Raw genomic sequence first — 14,404 nt, 5'->3', positions numbered from 1 at the left:
TATTTATTTTGTTGGTTTGCCTGCAGATTATGTGTGCAGGTGTGATTTCATTAACAGTAACAGCACCAATTCCTTTAAAATGACACTTTTTGGCCCCAACCCAACCAGGGCTTGACTATTTGCAGTTCCCAACCTTGAAAGGCTGCAGAGTAGCACTGGACTCCAATTACTGAGCTACTCACACCCGTACACTGCACACTGCCTTTCTTCTGTACATGGCTGTACCTGCCCCTGTCCCAGCTCCAAATGTTCCACCACACCACAGCCTGGAGCAATCCCTTTCTGTCGTGCCATTTAACATTACCCTGGGATTTTTGAGTTGGCAATTTGGATCTGTATTCAATGGCAAAATGTATGTGAGTATCAAACCAGCTTCCCACCCACCTCCTCCTGCTGGGTGCAGGGACTGTGCTACATGTCTGGTCAGGTGACATGTTGTTAGAAAGATTAAATTTCCGTTACCCAATTACATAAAATATTAATGTTAATTGAGCTTATTCAGACTTGATTCTGTTCCCTTGTTCCTTTATATAGATGTCTTCCTATACAGTGACATGAGCATACTTAACTCCAGACAGAAAAGACCACTACATTTATGTCACAATAAATCCTGAACTTGCACCCTACATAAACTTATCTTTTTGATTAGGTAGATCCTTACAGGGAGATTCATCCTTTGTAAGCTTGTTTGTTGGGGTTTGGGTTTTCAGATTCTTTTCAGCGATTTTTCTGTTTGTTTTTTCTTTTGTTTTTAAAATATGACTTGCCATGTGCAAGAAAGTGCATTAAAATCCTACAAGCTATAAGCCTGACTTAGTCTTTAGTGTAAGTTTACAACTCTCCTCTCCCAATCATGCCTTTTTCCAGCTTTTAGTTTGCAGCTGACCAGCAACAGCAGCATCCTCCCCACAGGAGTGGAGAGCAGATGATGTTATACCATCCAAATCTGCAGATGGGTTCAACACCAGTAACAGATTTAACTTCTTGCTCTCTGGTTATCTCATTTGGCTATTAGCTCTAGAGCCCAAGGACAGCGTTTTGTTATCAGTTATTCTAATGCTGATAATTTTCACAGATAATAACCATGTAATTTAAAAATTTAAAAAAAGTAGATGGGGCACAGAGAAAACACAACAACTCAAATTAGTATGTCCTATGGAAGAGCCAGCCTTCTTTTAAATGCTAAATAGAATAATAAAGCACTGGAAAAATAGTTTATTACATAGAAATCTGCATTATCTATCTGTGCAAAGCTTTCTAAGATAGATGCTAAGGCCTGAGAAGAGTGGTGCATGCTTCAGCCTCTGTACACATACCAGAGCTCCTCACCATTTCCAAGGAGATGGGGATGCCTCCAAAGGCTGCTGACAGGATTTGCCATTTGGATACCCCATGCAAATCCCTGAGTTTTATCTGAAACCATTGAAATTGCTTGCAAAACACTAAGACACTTACAAAATGCCACTCAAATTAGTGGCAAGTTAGAGCCCTATTTAGGAACTTGTATATAGAGATGTCAACTGTCATAACAAAAACATAGTAACAATTTTTAATAACTACTGTTATAGTTGTTTCCACGATGGTCCTTACAAATAACCTATATTTTTCCTACGTGACCTGACCATAATCTTATAAAACAACAACAACAAAAAGGGCAAAACAAAGCCCTTTAATAAATGCTACACAACATAAAAAAGTAATTTCCTCAAAATTCATTTCAATCTATTTCCTGACGAAAAGTGTATAGGACATAAAAACTCCCTGCTTTGAAAGCTGCAAGAATGTTTAAAATTACAAAGGAACAAATGTGAACCAGAAAAGTGTTCCAGGATGCAGTAGCATCCATGTGCTAAGTGTGCAGCTGTCTGAAGCAACAGGCCTGTAAACAACTCCAGTTAACAACATATTAATGATAATTCATTTATTACACTCTTCGCTCCTATATGCCTGTCCATCTTTTCACTACTAGGTTTAGTAAACTCCATATATCACATTGCCTACAAAACACCTCATTATACTTTTCCTGAACAGTTTATCAAATACTATCATAGCACTGCAAACAATTATAAAATTGTATGTTTTATATGTTCAAGCATTAGTTTTATCCCAGTATCACAGAAGTGGCAACCATGTCTGTATTAATGTGCTTTAAAGCGTATAAATAGGTGAACAGATTTAAAGTTGGATAAATGTCTGTATCTGATTATTTCCTTCCTTTGACTCACAAAATAACCATCATGTTCTCTTTGTCCAGTATTTTGCAATTACTTCCTTTATTTTTAACATTTTGTTTCTCATATATTTTGGGAAATATTCATTAGTTGACTTTGAAAATACAATTTTTCTATTAATTATAGTTTGGTTTTATGTTTTTTGGACAGATGAAATGCCTATGGATTTTTTTCCTTTCTTGAACATACAAATAGTGATTTTTCCTGGATCAAGCTGCTTACTGAAGTTACTTTAATCTCAGATTTTCACCTTTGTGTCCAACTAGGCTGAAATTGGTGGAGCTGCTGCAAGCGTAGGAATGGCAGTGACAGAGAGCCAGACAAGCACATGTGAGCTGACAACATGAGCCTGGTTTGTATGGAAACAATGTTTCAGAGGTGAGAAAAAGTGGAAGTTGAAGCATATGGTGTGAAAGCTCAACAAAAAATAATAAATAAGTGCAAAAGGTTATATAATTAAGCATATTAAACTGCAATTTATTAGATGCCATTTGAATGCTGCCCTCTCTGGAAGGGGGCCAGCAAAACTCGCCTGCTGCGTTTGAAGACTGTAAAGGGCTGATTCAGAGCAGCTCAAGGAATCAGGAAGCATGTGCACACAGGGCACATGTCTCCACTGCTCAACCAGGCTGAACTCACCAAAACACCTTTTGGAATGCCACACAGTGTTCAGGTATTTCCTTCAGAGACAGTTATTCTGAAAGGAAGCTCAGCATCCCTTCTCAGCAAGAACTATACCCACATCAAATAATAATTTTCAAAAAAATCAAGGTATTTTTTGTACTCTTGAACCACAAGTTGTCCTGAAACAGAAAGTTGCAGAGGTCAGCATGGGGAAAATAGAGGATCCTTGTGCATGATTCCTTATCAGAGCAAAGGTCTCCTCAATCACGTGGAATCTTACTGTGATTTCTCTGTGCATAATTGCAATCGGGCATCTGTGCAAATAAACTGATGAGGTAAGCACACATTTCCCAAAAAAGTGATCCCAGGTCTTTGCCAGCATCTAAGATTCTACACTGAAGAAAGAACACAGGCAACAACATCCTCGGCAAATTAAAAACCCCAAGTCAGCGGGGGGGGCAGTGGTCATGAACAGTGTCAGAGGGTCACACAAGCAACACGGGTTATGAGCTGGAGAATTTGACTCTGCTAAACTAACATGTGGGGACACCGAAGCTGTCTAAGTTGAGGCATCTTAGCAATGCTCTAAAACATCACCTCAAAGCACTTTCCTATGTTCATGTCACCACACAAAGAACCAGAATTAGATATGCAGGAAAACTAGATCACCCTCAAATCAGACCTCTTACTCACAAAGCAAGCACAGAAACACACGGTTTGATAACCCTGCCTATCATGAGACAAACAAAGTTATTAAGCCCACAAACACTAATGTAAGCAAAGAAATTTGCAGAATCAAACCCAGCATCAGACCCTGAGACCATTCAGGCTTTTGGGGTTATTTCCCTGGAAACTGGGTTATACCAGGTGGCCCAGCGACCACTCCCACCACAAACAAAGTAAGTCTTTGGAAGAGCCTGGTGAAAGAGTTTCAAAATACCCAACAGGAGAAGCCACAGAAGCCCAAGTTACACACTTTCATGCCACGCTGTGCCAGCTAAATCACTCGGGAAAGGACAAGTGAGCAACTGTTCAATAAAAGTATATACTAATGGGGTCATATAATTAAAAAAGTAATAATAGATACGCAACAACTTCCACCAGTTCTTGGAAATATCCCAGGCTAAGACCATGCTTTAGCCCCAAAGGGAAATACTTTACAAAGTTAGATCATTAGAGAACACAGATACATAAAATAAACTTTTATGCAGTCTTAATTACAGAAGCCACTACTGCAACAACCAGACTTGGGATATAATCTTATTAATAGTAGCACAAGTCTGTGAAGTTACTTGTTAAGTCAACTTTTTCTCTGTGAAAAATTGCAAAGGATATAATTTCTGGGACAGAATAAATTCTTGAAATTAGTGAGTAACTTATGCATTGCTCCCCTGCTCCAAGAACACATTATTTATTTTTACCATGACACAGCGAAGTTATTAATCTGCTGCCTTCCATTTCAACAATGCGAAATGCTGTAAAATGCACAGACACCTGCATTACAGTACATTTCAGTTCCACTTTATATCAGTCATAAACATCTCTGTTTTGGACATCTCTTCAAAACAAATGCTCCAAGCACACTGTGCATAGCATGCAATTTTATGAAACTATAAAAGTTCTTCACTGTTAATTACACAGACAAATGTCTCATCACACATTTGATTACCAGGATAATATAATTAGTTTTCTGCATTAACCTTTCAAACATAGAACCTGAATTTCAAGTTGAAAGCATTGTAAAAACACTCAGTCTGGAAGTATACTGCTTTTCCACTTTTTTGTGTTGGTAATAAAAATATTAAGACTGAAAAAAACCAATATGGTGTCTGCAGAAGATTTTTTTTTAATAAACAGTGTAAGTTTAATCATCACTGTCCACAGGACACAGGTGTACATAGTCCCTTCAAGGGCTTGTAATACCAAGTCTGGGGTAGCAGCCCTGTGACTTCACTGGAAAAACGTAAGTCAGGTCTGTTTTAAATTTCACCCATGTTTGAGGTTTAAGCATTTCACTCTGGGCTGCCTTCTCCTCAGACTGAGCAGTCTGTCCTGGTACCAGATAACTAAGCCCTTTCCTTCAAAACAAAAGACATGCCAGTCCTCATCCACAAAATATAGCCGTGATATTCCACATTCCCTTGGAATCTTGTAAAGACTGTGGTTAGCATGTCCTTCATCTAGAAAGATGTGACTTCTTGTTCATCATCTTATCAGAACAAAGGACTGGGGGAGAGGACAAGCCACCACATCCCCACTCCCAACACTGCACTACATGAGAAAACTTCCCAAGCTCTATTCAGATAGCAGTTGGACTCTACACCACTCCAGCCATCAGAGGTCATATCCAGTACCAGATTCCTTTAATTGCACTGAAGCTTTCTCCAATTTTCAGCCTACATTTACACAAAGCTGTATTGTGCCCATCTATGCCGGTGCAAAAAACACCATTTAGGTTCATCAGGTCTTTCTTGACATCTCATCCTTAATTTATCTGCATGTTAAACAAAGTGGATTCTTCTGATTTAGTCATTTACCCTAGCAGCTCCCCTGTTCTCAACAGGAGTTTTGGGTTAAACATGCTCAGCTGTGCAACAAAGGCATTTCCACATCCCATTTGTCATAAAGCTTCACTCATTTATAGACTGTCACTAACATTTTAACTTCCCCAAAGGTAATAGTTTCAATGCTGTATCATAGCATCCATTCCATTCTAAAGGCTGCATCACACTGAGGTTTACAACTGCTGATCTCATGGATCACTTAAACTGGAGAACAAACTTGACTCTAAATCACCAGGTTGGAATAAACATCCTTCAAAGATAAATTTTGGCATAAAGCAGTGAAATCAAGTGAAGCAGCGATTGCACCCTGACTGTACCTGATAAGGAAGATCCTTGATAGGATTCACATTCTTAAAGGTTAAATTCTGACTGACTCTTGAAATAGGTGAACTTGAGGCACTTAAATGCCAGAACACTTTCAGTCACAATGAAAAGCTGGACTTACTAAAAAAGAAAAACCCAAACAAATCTAAGGGCAACACAACCAAGCCAAAATCAAGATCAGTTAGTCTGACTCACAGCACAAATGTCAAAGCACAGACTTCTGCATGTTCTTAGAGCACCCTGGCTGTTGCCTAATTCTTGCCAAAGCTTTTCATGACTTAGAGTTGGACAAAAAAGCATTTCAAGTAAACCTCTGGTGGAGCTCACTCCATCAGGTTTATCAGACTTCACCAAAAGTGCTTACAGAACATGATATCCAAACACAAAGCACAGCAATGGCCTTTGCTTCTTCCTGGAAATGGGTGTAGGGAAGAAAGACTTGCTCAAATGGTGAAAAGCTGAGAAGGGAATTTAAGGCAGGTCCCACCTCCATTTTAACACATCCTCCTATTCTCTCCCATTTGCTGCTGACCTCTAGAAGAGGATGTGGCACTAAGAATTTAGGATACAAAGGTATTTTGCATGCAGAGTAACTTCAGGTGCCAATTCCCACATTTCAATGCTACTTGCTGGCTCCAGGGGGCAACACACACAGCCTACAGAAACCTTAAATCACCCCACAAAAGTTAGGCTCCTGGTGCTGAAAAGGAGAGTAGACAACCCCAAATTTCTTGCTGCAAATGCATCTGCTTCCTCCAAAGCCCAAACAGAGTGTTCAGAAGCTTGCTTTATACAGCTCAAAAAACTGGCCCCTCCTTCTTTGAATTTAGTCTGCCAAATCTTTGCCAAGAGGGGTTTTATCAGGTGAGGTCCTGGATGCAACTGGAAGGGGATAGAAGCAGGAAAGGAAGAAGCACTCTGCAGCTGAGGAGTTATACAGGATAAAAAGCACACAAGAGAGGTAAAGGTTCACTGATAGCCAGTCACTGATATGCTGTAATACATATCATGCTGCAGACTCTATATTACTTCTGTATTTTCTTTACACATTTTTAACTGTTGATTTAATTTAATTTTGCCATGCCAGGATTAGCAGGCAAGCTCCAGAGGTGAAAGGACATTACATTAAGACAGTACATTAATCCTCTATCCCACCCAAGGCAGAAGCAAAGCCAAACAAATAGCAGCTTCCTGGAAATTGAATTTCTGTTATCCAGATGTCAAAGATGTAATACCCCAATTACACAAACTATTGCCAGTGAAGCATGCCAGGGAATATGCAATGTAAATGGGGTGAGCACAGAGCTGCAAAACTGCAGAGTCAGCATCTGGCTCTCTGAGTGAGTGATAATTAGCACTGTGTGTAGACACTAATAAACATTTATGTCTGAAATTACAACTTTTAGCAGTGTTAATAAAGGATATATTGGCAATTCATAGAATAAAAGGGTCTTGAAAAGAACGTCATATTAAACAATGGCAGGCGCTTTCTGTGCTTGCACAGAGATTTTTTCCTCCCTAATTGCAAATGGCCACGCAATGTTGCTCGAAAATTAATCAACACAAGCACATACCTAAAAAAACTGGTTGTGTTTCTTTGGTCTCCCCATTAACATCATTGCTGTAGTCAGAGATCTTATATATCTCATGATGGTAATCTGGAATGAAAAACGATAAAAAAAATTAGAATTCAAGTGATCTGGAAAAAATGAACACTGAACACATTGCTACAGTTTTACTACACAATTTATCAATATATCTGCAGTTTATTTTATGTACATCAAATTAACCACAAAAAATGTGCTCTGTATCAGCACCTCCTAAAAAACCTTTACTCACACTGGAGAGACTCGGCTCAAATATTTTACAGATTTTAGGGAACAGCTATGCCTGCCCTAAATTACTATGTTCATTTTCACAGCAAATTATCCCACCAGATGCCAATTATCTGGCTTCTTGCTTTACAGAAGGAAAGCAGATTTATAATGAAAACTTTACCTTCCCAGAGACCAAGGCAAACTTTCAAACTTCACCTCAGTAAGGAATCAGCAATGTACATCAGGGCTGCATTGCTCAGCTGGCTTGACCCATACTGATGTCACTGGCCTCCCAATTCTGAAGAAAGGAGGATCATTGACACCTTAGGATATTCACCTATAGAAATTAATGCCTGTGATGACCTGAAGAATTAGCATTGGCATATCATATACAGAGATGTTACAAGATATTAAAAAAAAAATCACCACTGAGTTTCTATTTTAAATAAAAGAATATTTTGCTGTGAAGGTCTCTGTTGTAATGCCAGGCAGGTGTTCACTAAAACCAGAACTTTGTTTACACAGAGAGAAATAGTAAGTCTAAGTAAAAAAAAAAGAGTATCTAAAGGCAGCTCTTCTGGATGCTATTTCTGACTCTGATACTGGCACACACTCTGTCCTTCGGCAAATCACTCAAGACTGAACAATATATTCAGTGTCTTGAAAGAGCCACCTCCCCACCTCACTCCTTCTGTGCCCTCCCAGTTCCCAATGCTCTCAGCTACTCCCTCCTTAAACTGGTTTTATGTTTACTTGCCTCACAAAAAGCGAGGCAGAGATTAACTCATGAAAGGGACTTTAGGGGGATTCACTTAAAAGGTGTAACACAAGTGGAGGGTGGCATAAGCAGCTCCTTCCACAAGCAGCACACCTGCACCTCTGACCAAACAGCCACAGAATTGGAAAAGTCTCCTGGAAGTCACTTTTTTGTTACGTGCTGTTTATTTGTACAGCACAACTGTCAGGAAAGGCACAAGAGGAGGAACAACCCAGTATGTAAACTAAAATCGAGCCTAACACAGCAATTCTATAGAATGAGAAGGGCCTGGAAAGAAAATGTGGGGAAAACAACCACACCACAGAACTGAAGAGGTCAGCGATGAGGTGCTACACAAAGGATTCCCGAGCACGCCCAGCCAATGAAATGGGTAAAGGTGAAGTTCGAGATATGACATTGAGGAAGTAAAAGCTTCTTCTATGAGACTAAATGGCAGGATTTATGCTCCCTTCCATGATCACTAGCTGTCCTGTTGAGCAGAGGGTGTGATGAAATGGCTTGGTGGGCACCTGATGGCCAGCCAGTCAGGGTCCACCTGCCACACTCTGCACCTTCGTTCTCTCAAGGACATTCAAGATCTGTGGAAACAAGTATGTGGAAACTAGTACGGACTCATGGTCTTTAGATATACAGATTACACACAGTTTCTTCTCCAGCACTTCCCTGTATATCCAGCTGGTCACAATATTCTTCTGGTCTGCAGCTGCTGCCTTAGAGTCACCCAGAGGTGGTTGCGTTTTAGCACAGGAATTGATTTTCTTTTGATTTGATCATTATTGATCATTGTGATAAGGTGCTCAAAGTTATTTTTGGGACAGAATAAGCATTGTAGGGGCACACATCAATAGCAGACGGTGTCTTACCAACCAATTCGTACAGCACAGCCTTTTCTTTTTGGTTTCCTTTTTGTGCCTTGGATGTCACAGTCCAGGCACTGGAAAACTGTATCAATTTCACAACAGTAAACACTAAACTGTGACATTACAGAATAACTCCTGCAAGAGGCAAAGGCCAATTACAAGAGACAACTATTTATACATAATTATCTTTCTAGTCAACTGTGATAGAAAAGAATATGAGAGTGCAGACTCACATACAAAACCTGATTTTTATCTCCTCCATTCTCAAAGTAAAAAGACATAATTTTCTCTCTAGCATATGCTTTTAGTGTAGCTTTGTATTTGACTTTCTACATCCAAAAAGAGACCACACATAAAATATTATTAATAATGTACCATCATAACTGGATTTACCTATTAAAATAAGGTTAAATAGATTGTCTCATACACTGAGGCATATCTAAACCTGTAAGAAGTGGCAACTGAGATTGGCAAAATAGTCACCTATTTCTGGCAAATACTCATTTTACAGGCCCATTAGGATGAAAAGTAAAAAGCAAAATTTCAGTTTTGTTTTTCCACATTTTTCTTTCACCACCTCCATGCTCCAGCGCAGTCACGCACTAACTCTGCCTCCAAGTTGGGAGCATGTTCAGTACCAAAACCTCACAAACCAAACCTGTTCTCTGTAAAATTACACCCTTGGTAAGTTTGCTAATGGATACAGACCTCCAATGCATTTCAGACACGTCTGGCAAGTCCCTGCCCCTCTAGCTTTAACAGGGACCATGTGTGATGCCCCAGACCCCCCTACCACGATACAGCAGTCGTTATTTACTATTCCCACCAAGTGAGTTTATTTCCATCTTTGAATTTCTTCGCTTCAAACATAATTTTGCAGAGTGCTCCTCAGACAGCAAGTCTTGACACTCGTGTGTGTGTCCCCCTTTTCACCAGTGTGACATTACACCCAAGCAGTCACCTGCCTTGAACTTGGCATGCAGGACACACACAGCGTTTCATGGAGATATTCCCGTCCAATACTTGGGAACACAAAAGGAGAAACGATCTCGAATCAAATCCATCAAGGCAAAAACATCTCATCGGCCGGAGAAGGGATAAATACCCAACCTAAATAAATCCCTAGGGCTGGAAAGTCCACCTGTGAAAATGCCTACCAGCGGCTGTATCTTTCCCCCCCTTTAATTAAAGAAAACAACAACAAGAAGACTGAAACACAGAGCTGTGCTTCTTGTCCGACATGAATTCAAATATTTCTCGCCTCACGATCTCTTTTAAAATATCCTCTTTTCCAAAAGCAAACACACCCCGAGTGAACAAGTTACACGCCAGCGGCTCTCCCCTGCCCACGTACAATTAATTACCTGCGTGGATTTTTAATAAAGCGATCTCGATTCAGCTTTTCTTGAAATACACGGATGAACACAGCCGAGGAGAGGAAAAAACCACCCCAAATACAATAAATCCACAAGAGTTGAATACTAAGGAGGTCTGTCGCTGCTCAAGTGTCATTATTTTTTGCTCGCTTCCCGTTTTTACCTTTTCTCCCCCCCGCCCAAGCAGGATTCACCACGAAACACGATCCAACTTTATTTTGTGCAAGGTTCTCTGCTTCAAAAAAAATAACACGTCCACCTGAGGTGGTGGTGGTTTTGCAACAACACGTAACACATATGCAAAAAAATAATAAAAAAAAAAAAAAAAAGAGGAAACGGGAAGGGGGTGAAAGAAATAAAATTAAAAAAAAAAAAAAAAATAGGCGTGCAATGGTTCCGGGGAGTTCAGGCAGAGGATTGCGGAGTTCAATAACAGAGCCGGGAGGGAGCGGCGGCCCGGGGGCGCCGGCGTTTCATAACGCCCCGCTCCCCCCGGGGCAAAAGTCGGGGCTGCCCCCGGCCACCGAACAAAGCCCGGCCGCCCCCGCCTTACCTTCGTTGACCAGTTTAAAGCTTTGGGATTTCCTGCTCCTCTTCCTCTGGGCGAACTCCATGGTGTGGGCAGGAAGGAGCGGGGCGGACACAGGACCGAGCTCCGTCCCTCCGATCAGCAATACACGCGGGGGTTGGGAGAGACGGCGGCTCCGGCGGCGAATAAAGGGATCCGGGACAAGTTGGCTCCGGTCTCCCCCCCGCTCCCGCCCCGAACTTTGAGGAAAAGCGGGGTGCGGCGGGGGGAGCCCCGCGGGGGCGATGCCGCCGCCTTCCCCCCCGCCGGCTGCGCGGCCGCGGCCCGGCGGCGAAGGGCGGCCCGCAATGGCTTCGCCGCCGGCGCCGGGACCCCGGTGCCACCTGCTGGGGGAAGGAAGGCGGCGGTTCCGCCGGCCGGGAGCCGCCGCCACCCCGGGGCCGGCCCGCCGCCACTCGGCCCCGCCGCGGGTTGAGGGCGAGGGGCTGAGGGGCAGCGCCATTTTGTGTCCCCCTCCCGCCGCGCGCCTCACACACGGGCACCGGCGCTGCCCGCTCGGCACCGCGGTGCTGCCCGCGGCTCCCCTCAGGGGCTGAGCGGGGGGAACTCCTCGTGTTTAGCAGGACCGGGCCAGGGCCGGCGGGAGGGGGTTGAAGTTGGCGTGCGGAAGTGGGTAAACCTCAGGAACTGATGGCAACACCTGTTTGTTGCCGTGTTTTACAGGGATTATCGCAGCGATGTGTCCGCTGGTGTCATGGACCGAGGCCTGGAGAAGAGCGCCGAGCCGCCAGCTGGGCTGAGCTCTGCCAAACCGGGATCGCCTTAGCAAGAGGAAGAGAGTCTCGGCTCTCCAGAGGAGCGAGATTTAGGGCGTCTGGCAAACCTCCCGACGGTCACCGTGAGGTCACTGCAGCCATACGGCTGGCCCAAACACAGCTGAAATTAGTGCTTTGATTTATTCACCACTTGACGCCTTCAGCCACACTTCCAGTTCGCTCACTGTGCGAAATTCACTGAGGGGTGCAGTGTTTTTTTTACAGCCGAGAGTGCTTTTGCCTGTTGCCTGTAGAGAAAGAACCCAGGCGTTTACAGTTTTGACTACTGATAACTGCAAACACAGCTCCGATCATCATGCTGTGTTTTACATGTAGTCAGACTGTGTTGTGACAAGAAGACTATGTGATACTTGCATACGCCCACTTGAACAGATGCAAATGCAGATCTTGCCTTGGTCTCCTCAGAGTACCCAGGAGAATCCCGTTAGCTCCAGTAATATTGACCGACCCTATCACTCGGAATAATGACATGAAATGAGCAGGAGGGAAGCAAATTGAATACTAACAGTAGTGATTTGTATCCTAACTGTGTGCATGGACATAGTCAGACCTGAATTCTTCCGTGCAAGGTACCATCCAGACACCACACAGAGGGTATACCTGGTTCTGAAAAGAAAAATTGGGAAATAACCTTAATGGTGAAGCAATATCAGAAAATATGCCTAATGGTAAAATTTATTATATGCTGGAAAATTAAATTCACGAGGGAGGTTATGGAAACCTCACAGATTGGGTAGGGGTGTAATTTTCTATTAAATTGCTAAGTGGAAAATCCCAGAGGCAATCAATATGCTACTTTTGGAATTTTCCTAAACTTCTCTGTAAGACTTTATGAAAGGAAACTGGGCTAACGTACTATTTAAAATCCTACATTATATATTTTTGGGAGGATGCTGAAGCAGCAAAGGTAGATGGATGTCATGTGCTGTTTGCTGGATTTTGTGGGTCCAATTAATCTCTGGTACAGTGCAATGAAGTTGGGTCTGAAATGCAGCAGCAGTGTGTTTAAATTTTTCCTACAAAAAGAGTATTTTCTCCTTTTTTATTTTTTTTCCCTCCCCAAACAGTCTGCTGATTCCTGTCTGCTAACTAACTTTATTTACAGGACTTACATGCTGAAACTGTTATGTTTGACTCTCATCCTTCCTGGGACAATAGGAGAATTTTTATAAAGCATAAGGCCCTCATTTACAGTTCAGCTCACATGATGAGCTTTATCCTGCATTTGCCAAAGGAATGTGCTACAAAAATCTTTTCTGTTTTCCTCTGTTACTCAATTTTGTGAAACATTTTGGGGTATAATTTATGAAAATGTGATGGCACTACTTTATCAGCTGCTCTCTTACTGGTTTTAGTTCTTCCTTTCCTGTGCAGATATTTTGCTTAAAGGGACACTTGTGGTTTTAAATGACATTTCAGTCTGGGCAATGCAGTTTCTAGTAATGTTTTCCAAGAGTTGGCACATCCCCTTTTCCACTGATATTTCTCATTTTCCTTTATGTGAGTTAGAGAGATCCATCCTTTTCATGCAGAATAAACTTGATCCTGCAAGCTAGCCTAATTGTGGTCACTCAGATGAATAAATCTTGCAGCTTTCATTTCTGAAAGTATGAGCCAGTGTGGATACCGCAGCCCCAGTCCTGCCATCTCATCTGCATAAAAGTGAATTAGAAACTAGGACAAGGTGACTTTAGGTCAAAGTCTTGTAGTTATCCATACAACACATAGGAGGATCCAGTAGCTGGAAGCAGCTTTGTCCTACACTGCTGGTGCTTCTCAGCTGGGACTTAGAAAAAACTACACAAACTCAAAGGCTCCCATGTACAGGGATCTGTGAGTCTGTCCTTGGGCATTTTGGGGTGGGCATCCTAATACTGGACTGGGATCATCTGCTCATTTGTCACAGGCCACCATTGCATTATTCCAGCTGGAGAAATGTAGAGATGAAAGTCCTCTTTATCCCATTAGAATGGCTGCCTTGTGTCACCCTAGATAGTCACTGGCTGCATTGCTGTGGCAGCCAAGTGACTTAGGATAAAGTGCACGCTGGCTCTGGGGAGCAGACGGCTTTTAATTTCATCTTTTATTTCCGTTTCTGTCTCAGTATCATGCTGCTATTACATATTAAGAACCCATAGGTCTTTTCTGGTGAAAATATGAAAAAATTGAGCATTTTGTATCTATTAATGAACTGTTTCAAAGTATTTCCTCAAACCATTAAGTGAGTAACGTGTTTTTCAAAATGCCATGAAATTAGTCAACTAAATAAGGGCTTTGTCTTGCAACATGTCCCGAGTCAGTATGATGATCCCTGATTATTTCTTAGTTAACATTTTATTATGCTTCAAGTTACTTTCAAAATATCCCCTCCCCATTCTGATAGTAATTTTTCCAACAATTTTTTGGTGTGTAAAAATATTTTTCTTTTTCATTTCAGATCATGAGCTAACTGATTAAATATAATT

General features: G+C 42.0%; 1 protein-coding gene across 3 annotated transcripts in view; it reads right to left on the bottom strand.

Annotated features, from left to right (window-relative positions):
* The window catches only part of BEND7 (BEN domain containing 7), a 46,771-nt gene extending 35,345 nt beyond the window's left edge, over window positions 1-11,426 (bottom strand). For all 3 annotated transcript variants that reach the window (XM_053943872.1, XM_053943874.1, XM_053943873.1), the window contains exons 1-2: window positions 11,128-11,426; window positions 7,318-7,401 (exon numbers count right to left, since the gene is read on the bottom strand). In XM_053943872.1, coding sequence (XP_053799847.1) covers window positions 7,318-7,401; window positions 11,128-11,188 — 145 coding nt within the window. In that variant the 5' untranslated portion in view covers window positions 11,189-11,426. The remainder of the gene's footprint in view (window positions 1-7,317; window positions 7,402-11,127) is intronic.
* Between the last annotated feature and the right edge of the window lie 2,978 nt (window positions 11,427-14,404).

Source organism: Vidua chalybeata, chromosome 5 (genome assembly GCF_026979565.1).
Source record: "Vidua chalybeata isolate OUT-0048 chromosome 5, bVidCha1 merged haplotype, whole genome shotgun sequence".
Classification (NCBI taxonomy): Eukaryota; Metazoa; Chordata; class Aves; order Passeriformes; family Viduidae; genus Vidua; species Vidua chalybeata.
This window is presented reverse-complemented; position numbering and strand designations above follow the sequence as displayed.